We start from the raw sequence: 26,987 nt of genomic DNA, 5'->3' as shown, positions 1-26,987 counted from the left end.
AGAAAAACCTACTCTATACAAGTAACAGGACAGAGCAATATAAACACTTTTGAGACATGTCACTTTAAGTACTGCCAAGTAAATGCATCTTCTACCTTTAATTGGCGAAACACGGCACCATAACAAACACCATGATGCTGTGTGTCCTTGTAGCAAAACACCCATCCCTAAGTGTTTGACTTTGGAAAAGGTTCAGGTAATCGACAAAACGAGGAAGATTCCGACGCCGCGCAGATCCGCCTTTGCCGTTCTGCCGGCGTGAAAATTCGTGCCCTCTCCCGGTTTCCGTCACGATTCCCAACCGGCGCAATCTGTGCTGACGTCAATAATACGCGGGACCAAAAATTTACTAACGGAATTAAAATCGTCAATTGACAGATTCCAGCTCGCGAGAAAACAGTGTGGGAGAACATGAGAATGGTAATGGCGGGCCTTGCGGCGCAATGCATTTTAACCTGCTCATCACTCCACCTGCCAAGCAATTTTAATGTCAATATCTATCGTCGTCCTCCTGCTGCTTTTTCGTTATCACCATTAATGGGTTCACCGTCGTGCACAGCTTTCACTGTGTCCGGCACAACGGCCTGGTTACCGCACGGGCTCGATCTCATGACCTCCTTGTGAGGAGCCTGAGCAGTTTGGGGTAGTCTTTACCGGAAGACGCTATAGTCGTTGCTCTCCTCTTGACTGCAGAAAGCCTTCTTTCTCTTCCCCTTTTCTCTCCGGTCACGGTTTCGATTCTCCAGAGCTAGCGATTCCAGATTTAAAGTCACGCTTGCTCGAAAGGTACTCTGCAGTCTACAGTTTTTCTCAATTTCTTTGTAAGGGTCGGATTTGGTCTTGTGGTCTCAGATGACAATTCTCCGCCAAAAGTTGCGATTTCGAATCGCATTGTCTTTTAAGCCTGTAAAACACGACAGGAGAGATGATTCTCGCTGCAGCAGCGAAACCCCGGCCTTTCTGTTGTCAAAATTTGCTTCGACTTTTTGTTTTCTGTACAGGCCTCTGGAATTGCTCTGTTTCCATCAAAATTCCGTCAATTTTTTCATAAATTTCACCTGATCGGTGAATTCTTTGGTTTGATCGATTTATTCAGTTTCCGAAATCTTCGTTGCTGTTTGTCTAGTTCAAATCGATTATGTTCTTATCTGCATTTAATGTTCGGAAATTCAAAGATAGCGTTTTGTGGTTGCTTACTATTAGTGACCGTTGGGAAATCTGGCCATGGCAATAGTCGTTGTGAAAATAATATTTTTTTAATTTATTGCCAGTGATGCAGTTACAACTGTATTCAGCAACAGCAGTTGTCAATAGGCTCCTGCGCCCAAGAATCTTCAGGATATTTTGCTTAGATCTCAGTTGCTGGTAGAGTGTTGCTGTGGCTAACGAAGATGGAACTTGAAATCTGTCTCTGGCGAATTCTCTTCTCAACCTCAAGTCCAGGTTAGCTTCGACAGTTATTGTGAAAATTCATTCAGATTTCCTTGTTAGTGGCTTCGTTTTGACTATCTTTGTAAGTGTGAATGTGCCCTGACAAGAAAATTTCACTCTGTCACACCAACGTAGTCTCAAGATTTTGTGCAATGCCTTTTTACCCTTCGAATTCTGAGGAATGTACAACATATGTAGCCGGGAACTGATATGCCATTGGCATTTCTTTTCGGACATCGAATATTCTAAAATATTGCCTTTTGATAAACAATTTCCTTACTACTTAAGCTATACTGATTTAAAAAACTCATGAAATAATTTCAGAAAAATTTCGCTTCTCTCCTTTTTGTTTTATAGGAAAGCTTTAGACGTTAGACCTAGTCATTTCCCTAGCATTGAACACAAATTTTGTATTTTTGTTGAGAAAGAACACCACTAAATATTTTTAGAACCAGATTATGATGAGCTTGATATTACTTATATTTAAGGTCTATCAACTGAATAAGCCTGCACACTGCAGAAACTATTGATATGCCCAAGTAATAGGAACTTTGAACTTTACCCCTGGAAATGGTCCTTTTTCTGATACTACTGGATTGGAAATGAGCAAAGGCATTTCCGACATATGCTCAAATTTTAAATCTTTTCTTCTTGGAATGTGTTTCTGTGTTCTTTGTAAAGAAAGGATGTGTCTGGCACAATTTAACCTACCCTGTGAGTAGCTCACACTGAACTGGTTTCTTCCATTTTTCAATTGTTTGACCGGTGACAACCAAGATCTTCTTTCAGAGTTGTGACACCCACTACGGTTTAACGCAACTAGGAGTAAAGAACCTGAGACTTCATTATCATGGAGTTAGAGTATTTTTAATCACTTCTTCCACACATCCAAAGTGCAGAAACCTGTCACATTCAATGGACAATTTTAAAGTAAATATTCTCTATAGCATTTATTTCTTATGAGAATCTGAACAGATTCAAACCACTTTGATGTGCTCGATAGTCTTGAATCGTTTACAGAGGCTTCTGTCCCCGGAACCAAAATAGTACCTATTATGGTAGTGAGAAAAAGGACAAGGGAAAGCAGAGATAGTGACAGCGTGAAGGCTTAAGAATACATCAATGAAAGTAATGATCCAATGATCTTAAGAATTCTTGTAAGCAACGATAGAAATCAAAGTTGGTGGTTACCAAATTGGTACAAACGTGATAGCTATTAGCAGGAAACATGTGTGTGGTCATTACTTGATACAGTTTGCCCTCTATTATGAGATACAAGAAATTCCCTATCTTATAAAAAAAAATCACTACATGTAATGGATAAATGAAATAAAAAAGAGTACCTGGAAATTTGGGCACTTTATAGGCTGAATCATATTTAACTCTACCTGCTAAGCAATGGTGCGTATGCTCGTTGTCATGTTGCTTAGCAAAGGGTTATGCTTCCAGTAAAACCTTTTGAGTGTAACGCTTTATAGCATATGTTGCGTCTAAAATTTTCCTTATTTCGATGTTTGCAAGGATTCAGGAAGTAAGTATTAGCTACTACCCAATGGTGCAAGACAAGAGAATGTTGAATTTTATCCCGTAGAATACTTTATTGGTCCTAAGGCATCCAAAGCATTGGATATTCATATAATTTAAAATATTTTTCTTACAACTCATTTATAATACACTGATGGAGGCCTTTGCTTATTGTTTTAGCCAATACATCACAGAGGACAGAAGTCAAGAGAAATCTTTGTTTTGGAATCTATATTATAATAATAATAATAATAATAATAATAATCTATTCTTAAGGTCACAATTTAGCTAGACATCAAATTAATGTATGACACCCCCTTGTTTATAGAACAAGAGACACCCTCCATGCAACAATTTAACTGCTTAGTCTATGGAGATGTACATACCCTACTCTCCTTTGGGTTTGAACCAGTGGCCTTCAAGGGGGAAATACATGTTCTTAATCATTAGGCCTGCTCAAGAACCACTAGTTGATGTAATATACTTCTGATTGGGAATTAAGTTTGGATTTCCATGCTTGGGAGTGAGTGTGCTACCTTGTTATTACTGATTTCTCTAGATGGTTTTTCTAATTTTATCTTGAACAATTTGTAGGGAAATCCCTTGAGGTGTTTTCTCATCTCTCATCCCAACAAGTGCATTGATTAGCTCTGCCCTCTTTATCTGTTTTTTTCTTTAAATAGGAACCCCAAACCGGGAAATAACTTGTCCCATTCCCCCGCACTTAAGTGAAGAATGACACATTTCATAATCTCAATAATTGCCCAAATACTACATCAATATCAATAATCACATCTGGCAAAATTACACAGAAGGTGTGAGCATGCTAGCCAGGATTTGAACATGATTCAAATTGCTACAACAACCAATCTAAATTGCCACTAGACCACAGCCCGGCCTCTGTATTTAGATGTGTGTATGCCCAATACAAAACAACAGAAACTCTTATTGAATTGGCTTTAGTTCGTTGTGCAGGTCTATATGGAAAACATTAAGGGTTAACCCTCCTATTTGATGTGAGGAATTCCCACGATATTCTTGAAGGAAAGTTGATAATGTCCTTGTCTATTTTGATGATAAAATTCTGCTGTATGGCATGGATTTTTCTCAAGGCTTGGAAGCACTGCGTAATAATATTAAAATTCTTTCTCAACTTTAAGCTGCTTGTGGCAGATTTAACACTACTTCCTCATCTCCTTTGTAAAACATGTACTAACTGAGTAGCTAGTTTTGACGGCATCTCATCTTAAGGGTTTCTGTGATCACCCCTAATTCTGTCACAAAATTTTAGCATCTTAGATACTGCAACATTTCACCTTTGTATCTATCCATCATTTTCCCTAGGCTTGTGTATCAAAGGTAGACTGTAGGAATTTATTTAACACATTTGAAGTTGTTGAGGGGAGAAGTGTTGAGCTTCGAGATGGTATTGTTGACTGTATGTCTAGTCTCTCCCCTGTTGAATCTGTAAGTATTTGGCTTGTGACGAAGATAGCACCTGCTGAGACTTGGATTAAACTTAACTGAAGCTTTGAGATGAAATCAATAAAGCCTTGATTAAAGAGGTTGGTCTTAAGGTTTATGTGAATCTTGATGAATTTAATGTTAACTAAATATGTTAAAGTTCATATCATAGTCCTATAAATATGTTGGGAAAAGAATGATTAAGTATTACATGTTGTTAAATGCTTAGAAACAGTCTAGCCTTCCTAGTTTATTTTAGTGTCCCAGAAGGACACGTCCCCAACAAAAATACTTCCCACACTCGTTGGACTTTGGAAATTTACTGGGAACATCTCTTGCCGTCCCCTATATGCCCTTGTTGGACTCCACTAGGTAGTGGGCATCCCCCTGCAGAAATGGGATACTCCTAGTATTTCGAAATACTCTGAATTATTTACTCTGGGGTGTGCTCTCATTAAAACACATAAATTAAAAACAGCAGAGAATATATGCTCTTTTTTCATTAAAGCAACCCAAACCGTAACATTTGTTGTTCCACCTAACAAGACACTAGTTTGAGTACATAAGGAGGCCGTAGTTGGATTTTTAAACAAGAAGCTTTCAAAAGGAGAAAAGTGCGGACAACATGGATTCCATACCATATTCCGATTGCATTTCAGGTCCAGCAAACTTTTCTTAGTGAAAAGTTGGAGAAGCATCTTTATTTTTTCATTGTTTATTTGGAAAAGTTAGAGCAACAGCTTGATTGGAAACTATATACGAGATGCTAGATGTCTTCATATTCCCATAAATGATGTTGATATTTTCCTACAGCACATAGATACAGACTCCAGAGGAATTATTACTTTTTAAATAACAATGGATGGAATTATATGTATATAATTGACTTTTTTATTTGGACAGTGATTCACCTATTTTGTATACCAATTTTCAAATTGTGTAATTGCAAGTTGGATCATGGATGTTGCTGCTTTAATTGTATGAATGTGTGATCGATTGCGCATACAAAATATTAGTTTCTTTATATTTATAATTGCTTATGTATTTAATATTTAAATATTTGGGGCATGGTCCCTATGTCCAGGACCCAACGTCCCCTGAAACTTGGGGAGTCTCTCCATGGGTCCTGGAGATGCATCCCCATGTTCCCCTGTCCCTGAAACTTTGTGGAACATTGGTTTATTCATTTACAATACAAATATTTATTCTGCACAACTCAGAGGATGACAAGTGGATTCTTACCATTCAAGAATAGATGTGTTTTTTGAATGAACACAGGCTAGGGAAGTTCTTCATCTGGCTTCAATTTACAATAAATTAATTCTTTGGAAACTTCCTTCCTGTGACAGGGATTAAATTGCCTATTTAATCGTTCTGTGTTGTATGTATTGTGATTCCTTATTAGAGATTTACATTCTGTCACTTCTTTTGCTCCCTGATTTGTGAATGTTGATTTTCGAATTGCAGATCAGTTGGTGCATTGTCATCACCTTTGAAAGTGGAACAATGTTGCATCAATCAAATTTCTTACTTGAAACAGAAATAAAGTGTTATTTCATTAGAACTTGTTCAAAACAACTTGGGCAAGATGAGCAACCAGCAGTAACTGTCAATGTAATAAATGGCCACAAACCTGAAATGGATATGACTTCCATTAACAACCGTCACAGGTGAAAATTACCAACCCTTATGAATCTGAATAATGGTGGAATTTACTGACATGGATATTTCTTCATTCAGAAAATTTGCTGCTGATGAAAAACCAGATAATGATAATGAGTTTAACATTGCCACAAAATCACTTACTGAAGCTGCGGTTAATGAGAGACGAGCAAGTTTGAAGTTAAAAAATGGCCATGATTGTGAAGAAGATTTAAATTCATTCTCTCTTTTTACCACTGTGAAACATGATCTACCGACAGATAAAGATGTTTCTTGTGGTGATATTGTTACTGAAACTGGGACACGCATTTCACTGTATTCACTAGAGAGTGCTAGGCAAGTTTTGAAAGAGGGACTTATTGATGAGGGGAAAAATCCGGAAGACAAACTTCCAGTAGTTTCTGGTTGTTCTTGTCTAGCGGAAGAATCACCAGAAGTTGAAATTTCAATGGCAGATAAAATCCATTTTCGTAATCTTGGTCTAGAAATTATAGCTGACCACTTGAAAGTGATTGCAATGACGGACAAGGAAAAGAATCCTGAAAGACAAGGAACATCTTGTTCTGATGGATTGGCTCATATCAAAGAACATGACGAAGGCTTGTTGGAGGAGACAATTGTTTTACATTCATCAAAGGTAGAAGAAAAACATCTTAACCCTTTTCCCTGGGATCAAAATGTTGAAGAACATGAAATTGGTTCTATCTCAGAGAAGTGCATAGGTGAAGGTTTGTTTTCAAATAAAATTGATAGTGTCTTAAAAATTCTAGCAGAAGATGCTGAGAAAGACAACAAATCTGGTCTTCTTTCTGCCTATCAGAAAGAAAACATCTTAGAAGTTCCAGCAAGGGATTGTGCAAGAAACAGTGGACTTGATTTAAACATCTCTAATTCTACTAATTGTTTGGATGCAATATTACAATCTTCATGCACAAGGATGGATGATTGTGTGGACAGCTCGATAGAAACAACCATGCCAGTGCCGTTTTTCAGGGATAACTACACTAGTGTGGAATCTTTAGACTGTGGGGCTGGATGTGATAGATTTGCTGCTTCTTATGTTAACTGTGAACGTGAAAGATTTGAAATACCTTCTCGTGAAAATTATGCAGTTGAAAGCTCTGCTCTGAAAGGTCAAGACAGCAAAGAGAAGACTGAGTTTCCTGATGGTTGGATGTCGGAGACAATAAAAGATAGCACACTTCTGTGTACAGTAAATAATTTTCCACTGCAAGCAAGTCCTATTTTAGCTTCAGAAAAGGGCTAGATTGAAGTTGTTGCGGAGTCGAATTTTGCATCAAAAGAGCTAAGTGATCCATCTATAATCAGCTGTTTATCATCAAGCATTGGTTTTCCTGCAGATGATCTTGTCCATGGTCACTTGGAAACTGGTGGATTGAAACCTGAGAAAATGGAGGTGATACCAGGCAACATTTTAGGCAACACTAGAATTCACCAGGAAGATTCAGAGGGGAAAGGAACAGTAGTTGATGAGCAGAAAGAAAAAGTTAACGATCAAAAACTAGTTTCTTTATCACAATGTACAAACGATAGCATTGAAACCTGTGAGTTAACAGAGAATCTCTCAGGAAACGTGTTAGGCAACTCTGGAATTCGCAAGGAAGATTCAGAAGGGCAAATACCAGTAGTTGATGAGCAGAAAGCAACAGTTAATGATCAAAAGCTACTTGTTCTATCACACTTTAAAAAAGATAGCAGTGAGACCTATGAGTTTACAGAGAATCTCTCAGGCAACTTTTCAGGCAACCCTGGAATTCGCCAGGATGATTTAGAAGGGCAATTAGCAGTAGCTGATGAGCAGAAAGCAGAATTTAACGGTCAAAAGCTACTTGTTGTATCACACTGTACAAAAGCTAGCAATGAAATCCACGAGTTAACACAGAATCTCTCAGGCAACGTTTTAGGCAACCCTGGAATTCGCCAGGACGATTCAGAAGGGCAAATAGCAGTAGTTGATGAGCAGAAATCAACAGTTAACGGTCAAAAGCTACTTGTTCTATCACACTGTACAAAAGCTAGCACTCAAACCCATGAGTTAACAGAGAATCTCTCAGGCAACGTTTTAGGCAACCCTGGAATTCGCCAGGAAGATTTAGAAGGGAAAATAGCAGTAGTTGATGAGAAGAAAGCAACAGTCAACGGTCAAAATCTACTTCCTTTATCACACTGTACGAAAGATGGCACTGAATCTTGTGTGTTGACAAAAAATTTCTCAGGCAACAATTTAGGCAACCCTGGAATTCGACAACAAGATTCAGAAGGGAAAATAGCAGTAGTTGATGAGCACGAAGCAACAGTTAAAGGTCAAAAATTACTTGTTATATCACACTGTGCAAAAGCTGGCACTGAAACCCGCGATTTAACAGAGAATCTCTCAGGCAACGTTTCAGGCAACCCTGGAATTTGCCACGAAGATTCAGAAGGGCAAATAGCGGTACCTGATGAACCAAAAGCAACAGGTCACGGCCACAAACGACTTCTCTTATCAAACTGTACAGAAGATAGCACTGAAACCTGTGAGTTAACAGAGAATCTCTCAGTTGATTCAAAGGCGACAAAGTGTGACACGGCTGAGAAATCTGGGGGGGATGCAGCTGCTTGTGTCCTGCTGAACGTCGATGGAGGGAAGAATGTTGAAAGTCAGGCGGAAAAATGTGCTTCTGAATTCTCAGAGCACCCAGTTGTGATTCGGGGAACTGAAGCTAAGGACAACTCATATAATGATGATCAGAATACCCTTCCAGTAACAAATCCAATAAAAGATGGGAAGGACACCTGTGAGATGAGTAAAAGGCTTTCAATTGATTCGATGGCAATGAATTGTTCTCCGTCGAAAGATATTGCAGAGAATAATATCTCTACTCCAGCATTGATGAATGGTGATAAAACAAAGAGTGTCAGGCCGACTCTAACATCTGGGTTTGCTGAAAACTCAGTTTGCAGCACAGATAATGCCCAGAACTTACACGAATCATTGGTTGATACATTCAGTGAAGTTAATGGCAATAATGATGCAGCTGAAATGGGAAGTTACACCTATTCTGGTCCCATCCCTTTGTCTGGACCAATATCATATTCAGGGCCGATTCCATTTTCAGGCAGCCTCTCCATACGCTCTGATAGTAGTACAACTAGCACTCGGTCATTTGCTTTCCCTGTGTAAGTTATTTAATTTGATTCTAAGAAAGTTTGGCAATAGTATTAAGTTCGTATAGAAACAAGATATGCACAGATTATCTAACTTCTTAAACTGATTTGCAGATTATCTTCTGAATGGAATAGTAGCCCTGTAAAGATGGTACAAGCAGATCCAAGATACTTCAGAAAGAAGCGGCGGTGGCGTTTCCTTTGTTTCTGCGCCAGAGAATCATCTTTTCGTTAAGTAAAGGTAATGAAGAATTTGTATTTTGGATGAGAGTTTGTGAAGGCTTTTTCTTGAAAAGCTATGAAGCTCAATAGAATTGTTCAGTTCTTCCCAATCTTCTTTATTATCATTTGTATTTCTTCATTGCTAGCATGCAGGCAGTCTTCAAAATTTTCGTTAATGATAGGGCACGTCATTAATCTAGAAATATGTGGGTAACTTTTTCATAGGCAAACAGAAATTAGAGAGAGGTGTAGTAATGGAAAATGTATACTTTCGATTATATTCTTAGACTTTCGGGTATAGTTTCTGTAAATACGGATATAGATTTGAATCAATATTTATCTTATCTCATCTAGAATGTGGATGACTCGTCTTGAATTGTCTTGCCGAAGACATTCTGGTGCATCTGCTTTAATTGTAAACAGATGTATCAAAGTAAAGCACTTTCATCTTTGCCTTATTAAAATTTATTTCAACTGATGTTAAAAATGCAAAAGTTGCTCATTCATTGCCTATTCACTCGATGAAGGCTTTAGTGGTGTTTTTTTGGTTAAGATTTCTAAAAATGATATATCAAATGCCTTAGCTGTACCTGTAACGAATTCCATTAATTTGCAAGGTCCTTTCCTGACTATCTGTCTAATGTGACTTAAGTGACCCCGTAGACCTGGGTTCGTTTGCTACCTTTGAGTCGGAAACAGCTTCTGGATATTACATGATGCCCATGTGATAGGTTTATTACCATGACTTATAGCCATGTGCATACAATTTACTTTCAGCTTTATAACTTTACTAAAAAAAGGAAACTAGAGCATCATATACTGGTTCAGGCTTCTCTCTCGTTGATGTTTAAACTTTAAAGACATTATATTCATGAATGTATATTCGCCATGGCATTCACCTGGTTCCCAAAGTGGAAGGGTAGGCAGAACTGTCTGTCACGTGCATAATCTTAAGGCAAGTATAGTTCTCTGGTTCCCCAAAATCCATAAATTCTATGTCACATGCATAATCTCGAGGCAAGTGTAGTGCACTAGTTCCCCGAATGCTTCTACCTGTCAGCAAAGATTATATGCATGTGCAGTTATACCTCAGAGGGTTTGCCATATAATCTAAAAACGTTATTTTCATTCTTCTGTAGTGCGCTCCCTTTATATCTTCGACGCACGAGAGAACAGAATAGGCACTACTCCCTTTACCTCCAACCATGTATTTTCTGCTGTGTATTTCTATGACTAAGTTGGCAATGTAGACATTCTGCAGAGCCATCTTTCGAGGAGCTTGACACAATCTATAACCACTCTCATATTATCTTGTTATAAACTGGTGCTGCCAGAAATGACAAGCATGCTAACTTTGTTTCTTTCAATGCCACTTACCAGATATTGTGGCGTCATCGGTCCTATTAGTTATATTTCACTGACATTTGCAAAGCCACCTATATGAGAGGAACATCGTGCACAGAATATTTATGCTGCTTGGTGTCAATAAAAGAGTCTATAAATAAAGGAAAATACCTATATCGGAATCTATACTCTACTTATTTGTGCTTAGATTCAAGTTTGGTGCAGCCTTTTTTATTAATCATCAAATGTTGATTGCAGTTTAGATCACATATTCCTTTTAGGAGTTAATAATGCTTTCCTGGCAATGAGTTTGTAGACCTCTATTACTGGCTTCCCTCAAATTTGTTTATCTTCCTTTCAAACTTTATGGTTTATCTTGGAGTTTTGATAGTCGCAAACATGATTTCATAGCTATTTTCTGAAGCTTGAGTGGAAAATTGATATCTTGCATCTACACTTCGGCTCTTTTGGTTGTAAGAATTTTTTCGGAGCTCGAGTGCAAAACCCTTTTGCATTAATATAATGTTTCTCAATCATGGCAATCATTGTCATGAATAAATGGGAGAACGGAGAACAATGGAGAACATGGATTAACATTTGAAATCCAGCATAAGTCTGTCCATGATTCTCCGTTCTCCGATATAATATACATAGTCATGAATAAATTCCGAACCATGGACAGACTTATGCTGGATTTCAAATGTTTGAATCCATGTATTAGAATTTCCACATGTTTAGCTATCTGTTTGGAATTTCTCATTATGTCGGAATTGTTAGGCGGATATTCATCTCATCTAAGTTTTTCACGATGTCCAGTGTTCTGGGCATCTATTGAATGGATAATCAGATATTTAAATGTATCATTTTATTACAACTGAGTGTTGGGTTCTCAATTTGCGACTTACCCTAACCTCTCTATTTTATTTACAAACCTTTTATCTTACAGACTTCATGGAAGCTTGCCTGAGCAAGTTATTGAATGCTTTATTTTTTTCCCAATGTTAAGTTTTGGTAATAAAGTCCTTGTTTTATATATATTCTATCTAATAAGGTCAGAGGTAGCACTAGAAAACTATTGAAATACACGATTCAAGCTTACATTTCAGGATGTTGCTAATGTTAACATGGTTGCTTGTGACTGCAAGGCTTCTCGTTGTTGCTTTGCTGGAGTTGTCTGACAGCTAGTTGGATACAACCACCTAGCACCTAATGCTGCCCCCCTAACCATAAATTTGGACCACATATTATAATTCAGAATCAATGAAAATTATATACAGAAATCCACATTATGGTATAGAAGAGTAGCCATTTACGGTGTAGAGATTATCACTTGTGTAATGACAATAGTTGTTATGGCGGTTGGACCACGATTTAGCCTGCAAGGATTTGTGGCATGCGAAGTGCCGACAGAAGCTGGTTTAAGTGACCTGTAAATTGCTGCCGGTATTGCATTAAAAGCAGGCTTCCTTAGTTATCAGTCTTGTTGCTAAACACTGAAGGACTCCTAGAAGACTTGGTTTTCCTAGAGTATAAACGATGGCTATTTTTTATTTCTCGACCACAGCATTTGTGCAGAGCATGACAATAGTTTTTTTCTTATTGTTCCCAGACAAAATCAATGAATCTGCCACAGCCTTAGTTATTCATGGTGATGCTAATTGCATCACTTTAATAATCTTCAGAGAGCTGATGATGTTGTTATGTACAGTTTAATATAGAGCCATCGATTTGACGAGGAAAATGACTTCTTTGCTACCTCATACATAGAATTCCCTGAAGGTTATATAAGCATAATAGTCACACGGTATTCTACGAAGTGAAAATATAGAGCTCTTGCTTTTTATGCAAGTGCCCATTTCTTATTCGCTGATGCAGTTTTATCGTTGAAAAGGCAAGCCCTTCTGGAATTTAGAAGCATTATAATCATACGGTGAGAACGTGGAGCTTTAACTTTTTATGCAACTGACCATCTCTTATGCCTAAATGCAGCTTTTTCGTTGGAGAAAACGAGAAGGCCAGTTTGATGTAGTAAAGTCGGTTGTTTTTTAAAAACATTTGTAGAAGTAACTAAGTGCTGGTGGGTTTAATATGCTGACGGCCTGACATACTTTACATATCAATGAACTGTTATATATGATACATAAGTGACTGCCCCATCAACTAAATTGCAAATTATACTTTTTATTCTGAGGATTTAACATATTCATTTTAGGTTCGACTTAGCTAGGTTAAGAGTGATGCTGTGAAAGGCTAAATCAAAACGTTTATGCAAGGAAATGGGTTCGAAGGGTGCATGCGTCTTCGAAAGTCCAAATCAACTGGTAACTGTTAATTGGTCACATTTTTGCAAGGAAATTTGTCAGGAGTGTGTTTTTGGTTTAAATATAATTTATAAGAATTTTACTTCTATTTGAAAAAAATCGAAAGTCTATATCAATTGGTAACTGGTCGCATTTTTGCAAGGAAATTGGTCAGAAGAGAGCGTGTTCTTAGTTTAAATATATTTTATAAGAATTTTATTTTTATTTGTAAAAGTATATAATGAAAAAGTTATTTAAAATTATAATTAAAATATATAGTAAAAATATTATTTTATGTTAAAATTTTGTAACTTATAATTTATAAGAATTTCACTTTTATTTGTAAAATTATATAATGAAAAAGTTATTTAAAATTATAATTAAAATATATAGTAAAAATATTATTTTATGTTAAAATTTTGTAACTTATAATGAATATGTATTTGATTATTTAACATTATGTTTTGGATTAATTTAGATGAATTATTATTATTATTATTTTTAGATTTTAATTTTATTGGGGTTTATTATGATTGTTGTTAAGAAAACAGCAAAGATGTACTTTTGCTTAAACTTAATTTACAAAATGGGAAAGTTAAATTTTTATATTAGAATTTTGTAGGTGTATTTAGTTACAAAATAAATTAAAAATATACTTACAATATATAATGGGGAAGCCAAATTTTCATTTTAATTTTGGAATGCATGATGAATATATAGATCATGACATGATAGTATGCAATATTTGAACTTTGAATTTATCACGGGGGCTTCACTAGAGGAGCAATACCGTAGCACGTGGGTTCATATTCGGGGTTATTTATTGAGGAAAAAATGACATAATATGTTGGGGGATATATAGGGGTAAAGGGTTATATATTGGCAGGTATAAAAAATGGAGCTCAAAATTAATGAAAAATTATAAAAAGGGATATAAAAAATGTTGATAAAAAAATGGATACCTACAATATCTAGTGAAAGTAGGGGTTGTTTAAATTGGGAAGGTGTATTGGGTTTGTATTGGTAGGGGGTTAAATAGTGCGATTTTCAGAGGTATTTTCCAGTATGTATTCAAATTAGGGTATTGTTTAGTATGCCACGAACACACGTGATATGCCATAGGTTCATTGAGTGAGACCCTCATGGAATTGATATCTTGGAGAATCATGATATTTAAAGAATACCAATATTGGGGAGTATTACAAAATTATTAGCAATCTACGACATAGGTTGTAAAAATTCCACAAATCTACATAATGACATGGTTTTTTTTTTCAAAGCATAGGTTTTGTGCACAATGTAATTAGTTAATTTGTGACAAATGAACCTCTTTATACTCCATACCTGATGTCATTGGTTAAGTTGTACTAAAGGAAACTGTGATTCTATACATGGGAAGGGTTAAATCTCCTCTAAACAATGTTCGCTCTTATCTAAGTCCTTAATTTTATCGTTGTGTTTAGAATGCTGCTTTCATTTTGGTTTTGAAGTTAGATATTTCTACCCCTTAGTTCAAGAGGAAGAATTATACTTCTAAGCTCACTTGTTGGTATGAATATTTAATGGTTGATGGTCAAGTTGAAAGACCTCCAATCTTGGATCTCTAATACTCTGGGTGCTTTCCTCACTATTTTATTTGATTAGCCATATACCGATTTTTCATAATGAAGGATGCTTTTGTTACTTGTGAAGCAGAACCTTAGTTCATATGAAAATAAATCTATTTTTGAGGTAATGGGTTCCTGACTTTATCTAAATTTTGAATCACTTTCAATAGTTTTAATTTTGGTAAAACTACCTAGTCCCCATTTAGAATTTTGGAATAAGCTTATTACCTCAGCCTCTATGATTGGGGCCAATTCAAACTCAAATTTTCATCAATGTTAATTTCAGGAAGGATCTCCTTGAAGAAATCCTCCCAAAGAATGAGCCTTGTAGTGAGTTTTGAGTATTGAACTATGACCTTATAGATTTCATTGAGCAAGGTCGCCATGTAAGTTCTTGTTTGAATGAAAATGGTTCCCAAAGTCAAAGGAAAAAAAAGCATAAATCCACTCATATACATTTGGGTGCAAGCAATTAAGCAACAAGATACCTCGGTTCTAGTGGGTAATGCACGACGCAAAATCTATTGATATGGTAAATGATCCTATTCTACTCAATGATAAGGTTGGAGATTAAATTGCCATTAAAAGAGGACTCTCGGTCACTTGCAAATTTAAATTGGCTGAACAATCCTTCTCGAGGGCCTCGAAAGCAAAAGGAGATGACAAATTAAAAGAAAGGAAAAGTAAAAAAATCCTATTAAACAAATAGTTTTGGAAATAGGAGTTTTCATTGCCTAAGATTATACCAACTTCAATAAATGTATTCTAGAGTTTGATGAAAAAGGTTAGATAAAAATTAGGAAGAAAAAGAGAAAGGAAATATTTTGGACTATGACATTATGGTCAAAGATTGCTCTTCCATGACACTAGCATATTAGCCAAGTAGAACCAATATATAACATTGAGAATTGTCCCTCCATTCCATAACATTGGCATTTTAACCAAGTTGAACTTATTATAACATTTCTTATAATTGTAACTTTTTTTAAAGTCATATATAAATTCTAATCGAGAAATTTAAGTCTCATTGATGAAAGTTTCATAGTTAATATGATAGCCATCCATATATGAGAAATTTGAACAAAGGTTGTCCCTATGGTCGCATAAATGGCCTACTGTAGGGGGTAGGCTAATTCTAGTCCAATCAGTCCTACAAAGTATTTTTATATACTGTTTGCACCACTTCCTTTTGCCAAAGGCTATTATTAACATGATTAATTATGTTATTTCTAATTTATCTGGGCAGGTTCCAAGGGTCCTTCAAAATTTCATCTTGTTCAATGGGAAAGCATCACTATAAACAAGGACAATGGAGGTTGGGGTATTTTAAATATTGAATATTTTGGTTGGGCTCTGCTGATGAAGAGCCTATGGCATGCTTTCAATGGTATTGGTATTTGGCAGAGTATTATTGCTACAAAATATTTGAAAAATTTGTCTTTGTGGACCTGGATTCAGATTGGGGTCATGGTTACAAAAATGTCCCCATACATTTGGTCTAACATGATGAAAATCAAACAATGGTTGATTGAAAATCTTAGGTGGTAGGTCAGGTCTGGAAATAAGGTATTTTTACTACACTACCTCCCTGGTCTTCATCTTTTTATACCATCAATCTAACACCATAACTTTGAGTATATCTCAGACCATACTCAATTGTACCTCATAAATATCTCAATACATGTCTCGCCGTTGTCTAATGTACTCTCTTTGGTTCCACCATGAAGTGATTGAGAATGTTGATTGTGAAACAAATGTCCGGCCTTGTGTTGACCAGATACATAAGAGATCCAATAAGTTGTCTCTACAAGGTTGGGTCCACTGTTGCATCCTTTGATGCTTCTATCTTCCTCCAGTTGGTAATCATAAGCATAGACATGGGTCTACAATCCTTCATCCTGAATCTCTTCAAGATCTCCATAGTGTATCTCCCTTACCAAAGGAAGATCTCCCCATCTATCTACCATACCTCCAATCTTAGGAAATAATGCATCAGTCCCAAATCCTTCATCTCGAACTCTACTACTAAGTCCCTCTTGTAGTCCTCTATGAGCCCTGATGACCCTGAGATCATCCACATATAGTATGAGAATGAGTGGCTCACCTCCTACCATGAAATAATAGAGGTTAGAATCTTCCTTACTCTTCACAAAGCCCATATGTTGCAAGTAATTGTCGATCTGACCATAGCATGCTCTGGGAGCTTCCTTAAGTCCATACAGTTCCATTTTCAACTTGCAAACATAAGTATCTCTCCCATGTGTCTTAAATCCTTTTGGTTGTTCAGTATACATCTCCTCTCCTATCACCTCGTTTAGGAAAGTTGTCTTGACGTCCATTTGGTGAATCTGGCATCCCATCTACGCTATTAGAGATATCATGGCCTTGATGGAAGTGTATCTGGCCATTGGATTAAATGTCTCCTCATAGTCTATGCCTCCTTCTGAGAAAAACCCTTGGCCACAAACCTAGCCTTCTATTTGTCCACACTACGGTTTACAACTTATTTGATCTTATAGATCCAACGAGAGCCAACTATTGCTCTGACCACCAGTCTGGGAACAACCTCCCATAAATCATTCAAAATGATGGAGTTGTACTCCTCCACCATTACATCCTGCCACACCTGATGTTGTGCGACCTCTTGATAACTGGAAAGTTCTTTGTTAATGGCCTCTGTCACTAATGCCTTATACTTGGTTGGCTTTCTTCGCTCTCTGGTGCTTTCTCTAGGAGCTCCCATGAACTCCTTTACATCTCTCAATGTCTGTAACACCTCCATGTTTCTTCTTTCTCTAGTGGTGGGTGGGGCTTCATGCTCCTAATTTTGCCCCTGCTGCTCCATTTACTGTGAAACCTCCTATGCACTTGTATCTGCATTTGTACTTGTCACTATACTCGTACCAGTGCTTTGAGATTGAGATCCCTGTTCAACTCGTGGAGCTTCTACTCACCCACTCTTATCATCTACGAGCAACTCGCTAGATATTTTGAAGGCTTTCTCGTTCTTGAATTTCACATCTCGTCTGACAATGATCTTCCTGTTGCTAGGAATATATATCTTGCATGCCTTAGATGTTTTGTTGTGTCCAATGAAATATCCCTTCTCCATAGTCTAACCTAACTTGCTGTTTTTATCATTTGGAACGTGACAATAATCTATACTACCAAAGATTTTGAAGTGTCCAACCTCTGGCTTCTTTCTTGTAAAATCCTCCTCGGGTGTCATCTTCCTAGCACTTTGAGAGGAACTTTGTTCTGAATATACACAATTGTTCTACATGCCTTTTCCCACAGAAATCTATGCATGTCCTGGTCATATAACATTCCCCTTGTTGATCCATCTATCGCTTTGTTCTTTTGTTTTGTGACCCTATTCTGTTGTGGGTTATATGGAGTTTTCCACTCTCTCCTGATACCCTCCTTCACATAGAACCCTGTGAAGAGCTTATCTGTGTACTCGCCTCCATTATCCATACGAAGTAGCTTGATATTTCTACCTATCATGTTCTCAACAAGAGCCTTAAACACTTGGAAGTGATTGAAGACTTCGTCCTTTGTATTCAAGAAATAGATCCAAGTTTTCCTGGAGAAGTCATTGACGAAGGTTGCAAAATACTGATAATCCTTTAGAGATTTTGTAGACAATGAGCCACATATATTGAAATGTATCAAATCAAGCACACCCTTGGCTCTGCTATCACTTCTTGGGAATGTTGTTTTCATGAATTTCCCAAGCACATACTCTTTGCACACATCATCATGTTCTATGTTGATTTATGTAACTCTCGTCACGGTCTCCTTGAGCAACCTACGTTGAAAATGCAACAAGAAAATCCTAATTTAATTTTGTCCTTGAATTAAATTAAGAATAAAATTGTAATTCCACATCACAAGACAACTTGTATTAGTTAACTAAGTTAAATTGACTTAGTTGGCTCAGTTAATTCGAGTTGAGGTTCTAACTTGAGTCATGTAGAGTGTCTCCTACATTAAATGAGCCCTGATTGAGTTTATTTTGACTTGTAATTAATTTATTCATTTTAACTGAGTTAAAGTCAGTTAAACTAGTTCCAACTGATGGAGGAACTAGTAAGAGGTCGGACAGTGGGGTGCTGCTTCATGTGGTCAACCAATTAACTAATGATTCACTCATAAATAACTCATGTATGTCATATCTGAGAGTTACCCAATTGAGATTGGAGTTTAGAGACAATGTACTATCAGTTGTATAATCATCTAAATTGTACAAGTGGTGCATGCAGTGAGAGGAAGGCCTATGAGGATTGCACAATTCCAATTGAGGAATTTCCCTAATGAATAGGGGCTAATTCCCAAGGAAAAACGCAAGGAAATAGGGACTTGGGCAAACATAAAATTGGTTAAGTATTGGCTCGGGCTTGTCTAGGAAGCTGTGAGATAGATAGAGATAATGCAGAGGTTGCTCGGGCTTGAGAAAAGCATTTTAATCTTCTCATATTTTCCGACTAATGCCATATATAGTTAGCCGGGGTTTTTAGCTGTAGATTTCCCCAGGAAATCATTGTGTAATGTGTTGATTGAATTCTTTCTCTTGTATGCTTCGTGATTTCACGATTGTTTAATTGTTTTCGTTGATGAGTAGAGTAGATTTAAGTATATTGTTTTAGCAAATTACAATTAACAATTTGAATCCACAAGGAATTTCTACATGGTATCAGAGCATAAATCACTCTAGAAGAGGAGAATACGAGTTTGTCTTTTGCAGGTGAAATCAAATTTGCAGTATCATACTTCTAAGTTAGCAGGATGTCATTCTACGGATTGAGACTCGAATATGCCCTTGGGGGTAGTTCGAACTATATTGCTTGGAATTACATGATGGAGACAATGTTGAAAGACAACAGGCTTGAGGAATGTTGAAAAGTGTAACCAGGTTCGGTCTTCATAATGACAATTGTAATTGTGATTTTATGTAATTGATGAAAAGAAGAAAAATAAAATTATTATTGTAATTCTTGTCTCATGGGTTTCATGAGAAATAAATTTTATTTTAGTGATGGCTCCCATTGTGAGTCTTTAGGATTTGTCATCTAGTCATAAAAGTACATTTAAGTTTATTTCATGAATGAAGGACCCTTCTTGGGCATGTTATATATGTATCTAAGTCCTTAAGTAAGTTAGAAAACCCTCCAAGACCAAGACAAAGTCACCTCCTTCAAGTCGGCTTCAAAAGAATAATATAAATCTCTCAATTAGACATGTATGCTCACTATCATGTCATGTAGGCTTATTTTGATGGGAAACAACTATAAATAGGGTTGTTCGTATTCATTTTAGAGAAACATTCCAAAGATTCAATCATCATACAATCTGAAGTGCGAAGTACTACGAGGAAGCCCAAAGACCAACGAAGTAACAAAAGGGAAGATAAAAGTTATTAAGGGTATTTTGGGACTATTTTAAGGGAAAAAAAGCTATATACAAGAAGTCTATTGCAATAGTAAGGGATAATTCTGTTGCAACAATAAAGGTTGAAGGTAAGTCTGTTGCAACAATGAAGAAGAAGTATGCTGCAGTAATAAAGGTCGAAGGTAAGTCTGTTGCAATAGTAAAGGTCAAGGAGAAATTTGTGGTAGCAGTGGAAGTCGAGGGGAAGTGTAGTTCTCGTAAGGAGCCAAAGTGGAAGAAGGACTAGTCAAGAAGGCCGAAGGTCTAAAGCAGAAGAAAGCCAAGGTTAAAGAAGAAGACACGAAGGAAGAAGGAGCTGAAGGTTGGATATCATTGAATAAGGATCTTGTGTCTTGGTCTTGGAGTGGAAAATAGGTCAAGGGTCTTGGGCTTGGTATTCGTCAATTGGAATCTTTGTAAGAAGAAGAATTTGTTCGGGTTTTCCTCTCAAGTGGGAAAGGTTTTGGCCCTCGCCGATAGCCTGTATTTTGTGTATCTTGTCTCTTTATGGTTTATGCATTGGTAGCTGTTTGATGAAGAAGAGCACTAATAACCTAAGTAAAAGAAGATCCTAATCTAAAGAAGTAAAAAACATTCACAAGAAGTTACTAATATAAGAGAAATCACTTAATTGCTATGCCCTAGATTTCTCAAAATGGTATTAAAGCTTAGGTGACTAAGTCAAGGAAGGGCATCTCATCAAGGGACACTCAAGGATCAAATCTCAAGGAAGGCATCAAAGCAAAGATCATCTTGAAGTCAAAGGAAGCATCATAACCCTAGATCAAAGAAATCTACATAGTAGTATTGGGATAATCATCAAGAGGGAGAAGGAAAAAACTCTACATCTACTCAAGTTCAAGTGTTTTTAAGACTATTCATCCAAAGGAAGCTAGATCAAAAGGCAGTGTCATCTCGCTCTCTGTGGGATCAAGGGTTATTCATGAAGAAAATCACATTCATCAAGGAGAAGTTTTCCATATTCAATATTTATCATCAACAACAAGGAAGCAAGAAGAAGGAGCATCCTATTAAGTAAGTATATTTATTTCCACATTTGAATCTGTTAAAATGTCTTTTTGCAAGGAAAGCAAAAAATCGGTTGGGGCTTCAAACTATCTTGCATGGAAGAAAAGGACAAATATGAAGTTCATTGAAAATGAGGTTATGGAACATGTTAAAGGTTCTATCTCTAAACCAAGAAAGGAAGATGCTCAAGCTATTGCCAAGTGTATGAAAGGGCAAGTTAGGGTGTTGGCATTATGAGACAAGTGTTGTCCTTGATGGCAAATCACACAGATGATAAATTATAGTGCAGCAAAGTTATTTTCAAGTTCACGCACTTTCATGCAGAGAAAAGTTTCTTTCATGTAGAGAAAAGTTCACGCACTTTCATGCAGAGAAAATTTTCTTTCATGTAGAGAAAAGTTCATGCACTTTCATGCAGAGAAAAGTTTCTTTCATGTAGAGAAAAGTTCACGCACTTTCATGCAGAGAAAAGTTTCTTTCATGTAGAGAAAAGTTCACGCACTTTCATGCAGAGAAAAGTTCCTTTCATGAAGAGAAAAGTTCACGCACTTTCATGCAGAGAAAAGTTCATGCACTTTCATGGTTGGTTCATGGTATTAGTCCGACAGTTTTTGATCCTATGGTTTTGGTCCGTGGTATTGCATCCAAAAGTGTTGATCCCAAGTACTGGGTCCATGATATTGAATTGTTATGGTTTTTGGTCCGTGGTATTGTGAAAGGCCTAAGGCTATAAAAGAGGAAGGAGATCATTTGGCAAGGCATCTTCTGATTAATTGAATATTTGATAAAGTGCCAGATCTGGAATACGGTGATTGGGTTATGGTGCAAATCTAGATCTGAATAAAGAAGGAACCTGAGCGCAAGGAGAAGGATAAGTTCTATTGATGGGTCAAAATCTTAAGGCTGGAATAGTGGTATCTCTATATGATTTTGATCTGTGATATGTGGCACACGTTTGATCTATAAATCTGATAATCTGGGTTAACTAGTATCTGAATGTTTGAAAGAATGAATTTATAGATCTATATGCGGGTTTCTTTTGGTGAAGTTGCGGACTTTACTTGAAATATGTTTTAGCTGTTTTTATCTATTACTGCAGTGTTCAAGGTTCTGATTTGATATTTGGTTGCTGTGTGCTGAGAAAGTATTAATTCAGTTTATGCACAAGGAAGTTGGTTGATTGCAGATCTATTTGATACTTGATGGATCGGGATCTTAAGGATTGGAATGTTTATCATTATCTGGTTTGATAGACTAGATCTGAATTATTGATGTATGTTTTATGAATGGTATGATCTGGGTATGTCTGATGTATGGAACAGCTGCAAAGTTATAAGGAAATATTTGCAGATCTGTATGCGGGTTGGCTTTGGTGAAAGCATTGATTCAGTATTGGGTAATTCAGAGATTGATGATGCTAGTATTGATTGATTATGAGCTTCAATGATATTAATGGGTCCAGTATGAAAATTGGATGAAACGTGGCCTTTCAGATTATGATGTTGTGCTTCAGTGTATCCAGTCTGAAAATTGATGAAACTTGGTACTTGGAGGAAGAAAGAGAAGGTTGTAGCCTTCGGTAGGTCGGCACCTACGTACTAGTACATCAGCTAGTACAAGAGCGAAGGGGGTGGTAGCTCCCTTCTAGTAGCCGCTGGAAAACAAGTAAAGGTTGGAGCATCTCAGCAGGTAGTAGCCTGCGCAAAGGGGGTTGTAGCTCCCTTCCAGGAGAGTCTGGAGAACGAGAGAAGGTTGTAGCCTTCTGCAGGTAGAAGCCTGTGTACTAGTATAAGTCTGCACCAGTACAGAACTATTGTAAAAGGTATTTCTTATTAAAGAAGATTGAGACGACTTGCAGCAGGTGGTTTTCACCCACATTGGGTTTCCACCTTACATCATGGTGTTCATGTGTGCTTCTTGTGTGTGATGATCTGTTCTATTTTACTGCTCCGGTTTACTGCTTATATGGTTAATAATGTTCTGATGCACTCATTACAGATCAACTAACTGAATCATATGTTTCATGGATATATACTTGTTGCATCACATATGAATCTTAATATGGAAAGAGAAAAAGTTATATTGATCTGATAATATTGATTCACCCCCCCCACCCCCCCCCGCACCCCACCCCCCTCTCAGTATTATTTCCAACATAGGGCTCACAGGATTCTCATAGAATCCATCAAGGATCCCCTTATCCCATATGTATCTAAACTCAAAATTTCAAAAGAAATCTATGACAAACTGGTAGAGTTGTATTCCGTAAGCACTGCTAGAGAAGTCATCTCATTAAAGAAAGAACTCTACAAGCTAAACATGTCAAGGGAAGATGGAATAGCCTCATACTTTATGAGGATATCTGAGATCTGGGATCAACTACAAGATCTAGAAGAAGTCATGTCTGATAGAGAAATGACTACAGCCATATTAAATGCACTACAGGAAGAGTGGGGTAACTTCACTTCAAGTATTTATGGGAAGATAGAAGTTACTCCATTTCAGGATCTATGGTCATTGTGCAAGATTGAATAATCTAGATTAAAGGCCAAATCTAATGTGGGAGTAGGGGAGAAAAATCAAGCTTATGTTGCAATGATAAAAAGAAAGGGACAATTTGGAAAGTTTGGTCCTCAGAAAAGAAGAATAACATGGCTAAAATAAAATGCTATGGGTGTCAAGAATATGGACACTATAAGAGTGATTTTCCTAAGCTCAGGAAGGAAAATAAAAAAAGAGGAAGAGAAGAAGCCCACATTACCAAGGAAGTAGAGGAAGTTTAAAAGGAGAAATCCAAGAAGGAGGAAGTAGTAGGTCTCCACTATTGCAATAGTCTTCCTCACATAAGTTCTTTCCAAATTCTTAAGTCTTATAATATATGGCTATCATGATTCACTAAGTAAAATAATGGGATGCATCAAAGGCACCATGGAAGCATTGAAAGCAAGAGCTCGGAACATCATCATAGAAAAGCATGAAAAACAATTAGAATCTATGGAAGTCAAGTATATAGCGCTTGGGAATCTCATTGAAAACACAAGTGGCAAGGTCATCTAGTGCAAGGTTCATCAGACATTTGTCAAATGGAAACATTTGCCTACGGGGATACTTTAAATCCTCAAGATTCTCCGGTGGAATATTCATTGAAGGTTCACCGATCATGAGGGGAAGCAAGTGTTTCATCAATAATTCCAAATTTGTGGAATTCATGGGATGACTATATGATAACATAAAAGTGAAGAAGGTCAAGGGATTAAAGCTCTTTCAATCAAGGAAGCTGCTGCAGAAAGTCTGGATGACCCAAAGGAAAATGAGGTATGTATGCTTATATTCAATATTAAAGAGAAATGTCATATGGTTGTAGGTAACATGTATCAAGGCTCTGTCTTGAGAGCATAATAAAAAGGGAAGGATTTCCTCCCTTGAAGGAATGCCAAAATGCATGGGTCACACATTCTGATTTAGTTTAGAATATTAGTTTGTAGTGCTAAGATCTTCCTTAGATTATAAACAAAATGCTTTCATTGTGCTTAAGGATCCATGATTTTTTGCAAGTGAAATGAAGAGTTTTTAGTTAATTTTATGAGCAATTTAACATAAACCAGAAATTGAACAACAACATAAACCTATACAGAACATCATCAAAAACACATTACAACAATCACATGATAAAGGAGCTTGGGCCTCTCTATTATGCTCAAAAGTGTAAAAATGTGTTTAAAATGCTCAAAAGCTTCTGAAACCTGCTTTGATCAGTCTAGAATACTAAAAAATGGCTTTCTAGCCTCTTTTTGTAACCAATTTGGTGAAAAATTGAAAAATTTATGACTTCCCCTTGTTTTCCCATTATTCGCTCCACAAATTGCTCCACATCCGACAAGAACCCACAATTTCGCTCCAAAAATACACTAACCGAGCTAGAATTTTGCCACGCGGCGGGCCATAGTTTGTCGGCACTGATTGTCCATCGAAAATCTCAATCGGCAAGGACTGACGAGCTTAAGGTTTGTGTACGCGACAGGCGATTGTGCGATTGCGATGTAGCAGACCTGACGACACTATAAACTGAAACTGATAAACATCTCACATCTAGAAACTTATCGCAAATCGCAGTTCGGTGGTGAATCAACGGATTATCATAATGCGGGACTTTGCATTGTTGCGATTTGCGATTGCGATATCGCATCACAACCCAAACCTGTCGGGGTTGATTTTTCGTAATGCCTTTCCTTCGCCGATGTGCAATTGTGATCTATTGCATCATGCCTCCAACCGATTCTTGAATGCCTTTGCGACTGCCTTATCGCATCACAACCCTTCCCTGCTCGGGGGCTGATTTTTAACACGATCTGCCTACGACATGGGATTTGTGATATGCAGGGGCCAATGGTGGCCCTGCCACTTGGCATTTGCCCATTCGTTGAAGGGCCTTGCCACACTATCCAATTCTGCCATGTGTCCTAGTCAAACATGAACTTTGACTTGCTCTAACTTCTGCATATGAGCTCGGATTTGAGTGTTGTTCGCACTATTGGAATTAGAATGACGAGCTTTTCAGTCTGAAGATAATTTTATCAATATTCTGACACTTTTATTTTTGAGCCTAATTTTGAGCACCTGATCATTTCTCCCCATTGGAAGCCTTTTGGACCCCAAAAGGATCACTTTCAATTGTTTAGCAGGTGAGGGTACAATTCCCTCACCTTTTTGACGACTATTCATTTGGATTTTGAAGGAATTCTACCTTTGAGCCCCACTCAAAAATAATCGATACTTCCCCTTTTTGATGTCCTTGTTCTTTTATCAATTATAGTGTCTTGCTGAAGCACATCAAGGAATTCTAGAGAAAAGTCTTCAATAGTTGGAATTTGAATATTCTCTCCTTGATCTTCAATCAAAGGAGGCTCATACAAGCTTAAATTCTCAACATTAACAACAACATAAATTTTCAAATATGAAGGCAAATCCAACCTGAAGGCATTGTTATCATTTTTTTCCAAAATTCTGAATGGACCATATCTCTAATTGTTTTTATCTTTTTACCTTCTCCTTGGAGCCTCTTTTTGTTAATGTGAAGCCAAACTTCATCACCAACTGTTAAATTGGCAACTAGGGCCAAACTCCATGTGGGTCGGCTTATTTATGGCAGCTGATAATTTTATTGGATCCCTCTCGTCGAGAGGTGTAGGATTGATCCAAAGATCATCCGATTCCGATAAGTATTTATGGAGATATGAATTTATTTTGTTTATGTAATTATTATCAAGCCGACCAGCTCTTATGTAGCCTCTAGAAGCCCAACCGACGTGTCTATTCATCATCCTTGTTTTAGTATAAATAGAAGAAGACTTTAAGTCATTCGACACACTCACTCTCTCATGATCTCTCTTCATCCTGTTTTGGGTTTGATGGAGAAGAGATCTAAAAGGAGTGCCCTAATATCTACGATGCCCTAATGGAGAACGCAGTCATGAGTAATCTACGACTTAAGGCGCAGGGATAGAAGTAGACGCAGTCAATACGCTGTCATGGAAACCCTTACACACAGTTATGCTGAACGCAGGACATAAAGTTATTAATATGCAGTTATGAAGTTACCCTTACACGCTGTTCATATGATATATATATATATATATATATATATATATACGCTGTCAGCTGCAGTAAGATAAGGAATACAACATGGATGGAATGCAGTTATATACATATGCTGTCCAGAAGCTCACAGTCAATTAATGAATGCAGCACCGCTATCCAGAAACCCTTACTCGCAGTAATGAACGCAGTCAAGGGAGCACCGTTTTCC

The 26,987-nt window shown here is 37.1% G+C and overlaps 2 protein-coding genes across 3 annotated transcripts in view; both read left to right on the top strand.

Annotated features, from left to right (window-relative positions):
• Positions 1-366: 366 nt before the first annotated feature.
• Positions 367-7,350, top strand: LOC149139682 (uncharacterized). The gene is made up of 3 exons (XM_089449969.1): positions 367-786; positions 1,272-1,443; positions 5,887-7,350. Exon 3 carries the CDS (start codon positions 6,122-6,124, stop codon positions 7,346-7,348), a length of 1,227 nt encoding a protein of 408 aa, XP_089306095.1. The 5' UTR covers positions 367-786; positions 1,272-1,443; positions 5,887-6,121; the 3' UTR covers positions 7,349-7,350.
• Positions 7,351-7,492: 142 nt separating this feature from the next.
• Positions 7,493-26,987, top strand: part of LOC149139681 (uncharacterized) — a 96,588-nt gene continuing 77,093 nt past the window's right edge. Inside the window, exons 1-2 of one of the 2 annotated variants that reach the window (XM_089449968.1) lie at positions 7,493-9,261; positions 9,364-9,490. In XM_089449968.1, coding sequence (XP_089306094.1) covers positions 7,493-9,261; positions 9,364-9,484 — 1,890 coding nt within the window. In that variant the 3' untranslated portion in view covers positions 9,485-9,490. Of the gene's footprint in view, positions 9,262-9,363; positions 9,821-26,987 lie in introns of those variants that run through there. The other variant, XM_089449967.1, reaches the window with a different exon arrangement.

This window comes from Pinus tabuliformis, chromosome X, assembly GCF_031772625.1.
Source record: "Pinus tabuliformis cultivar Carrire ecotype Pingquan chromosome X, CPIR1, whole genome shotgun sequence".
Lineage (NCBI taxonomy): Eukaryota > Viridiplantae > Streptophyta > Pinopsida > Pinales > Pinaceae > Pinus > Pinus tabuliformis.
The sequence above is the reverse complement of the archived record's forward strand: the minus strand, read 5'-3'. Positions and strand labels throughout refer to the sequence as shown.

Excerpts from the sequence above, each read along its gene's own strand:
- LOC149139682 (XM_089449969.1), top strand. The coding sequence starts at position 6,122 with ATGGTGGAATTTACTGACATGGATATTTCTTCATTCAGAAAATTTGCT.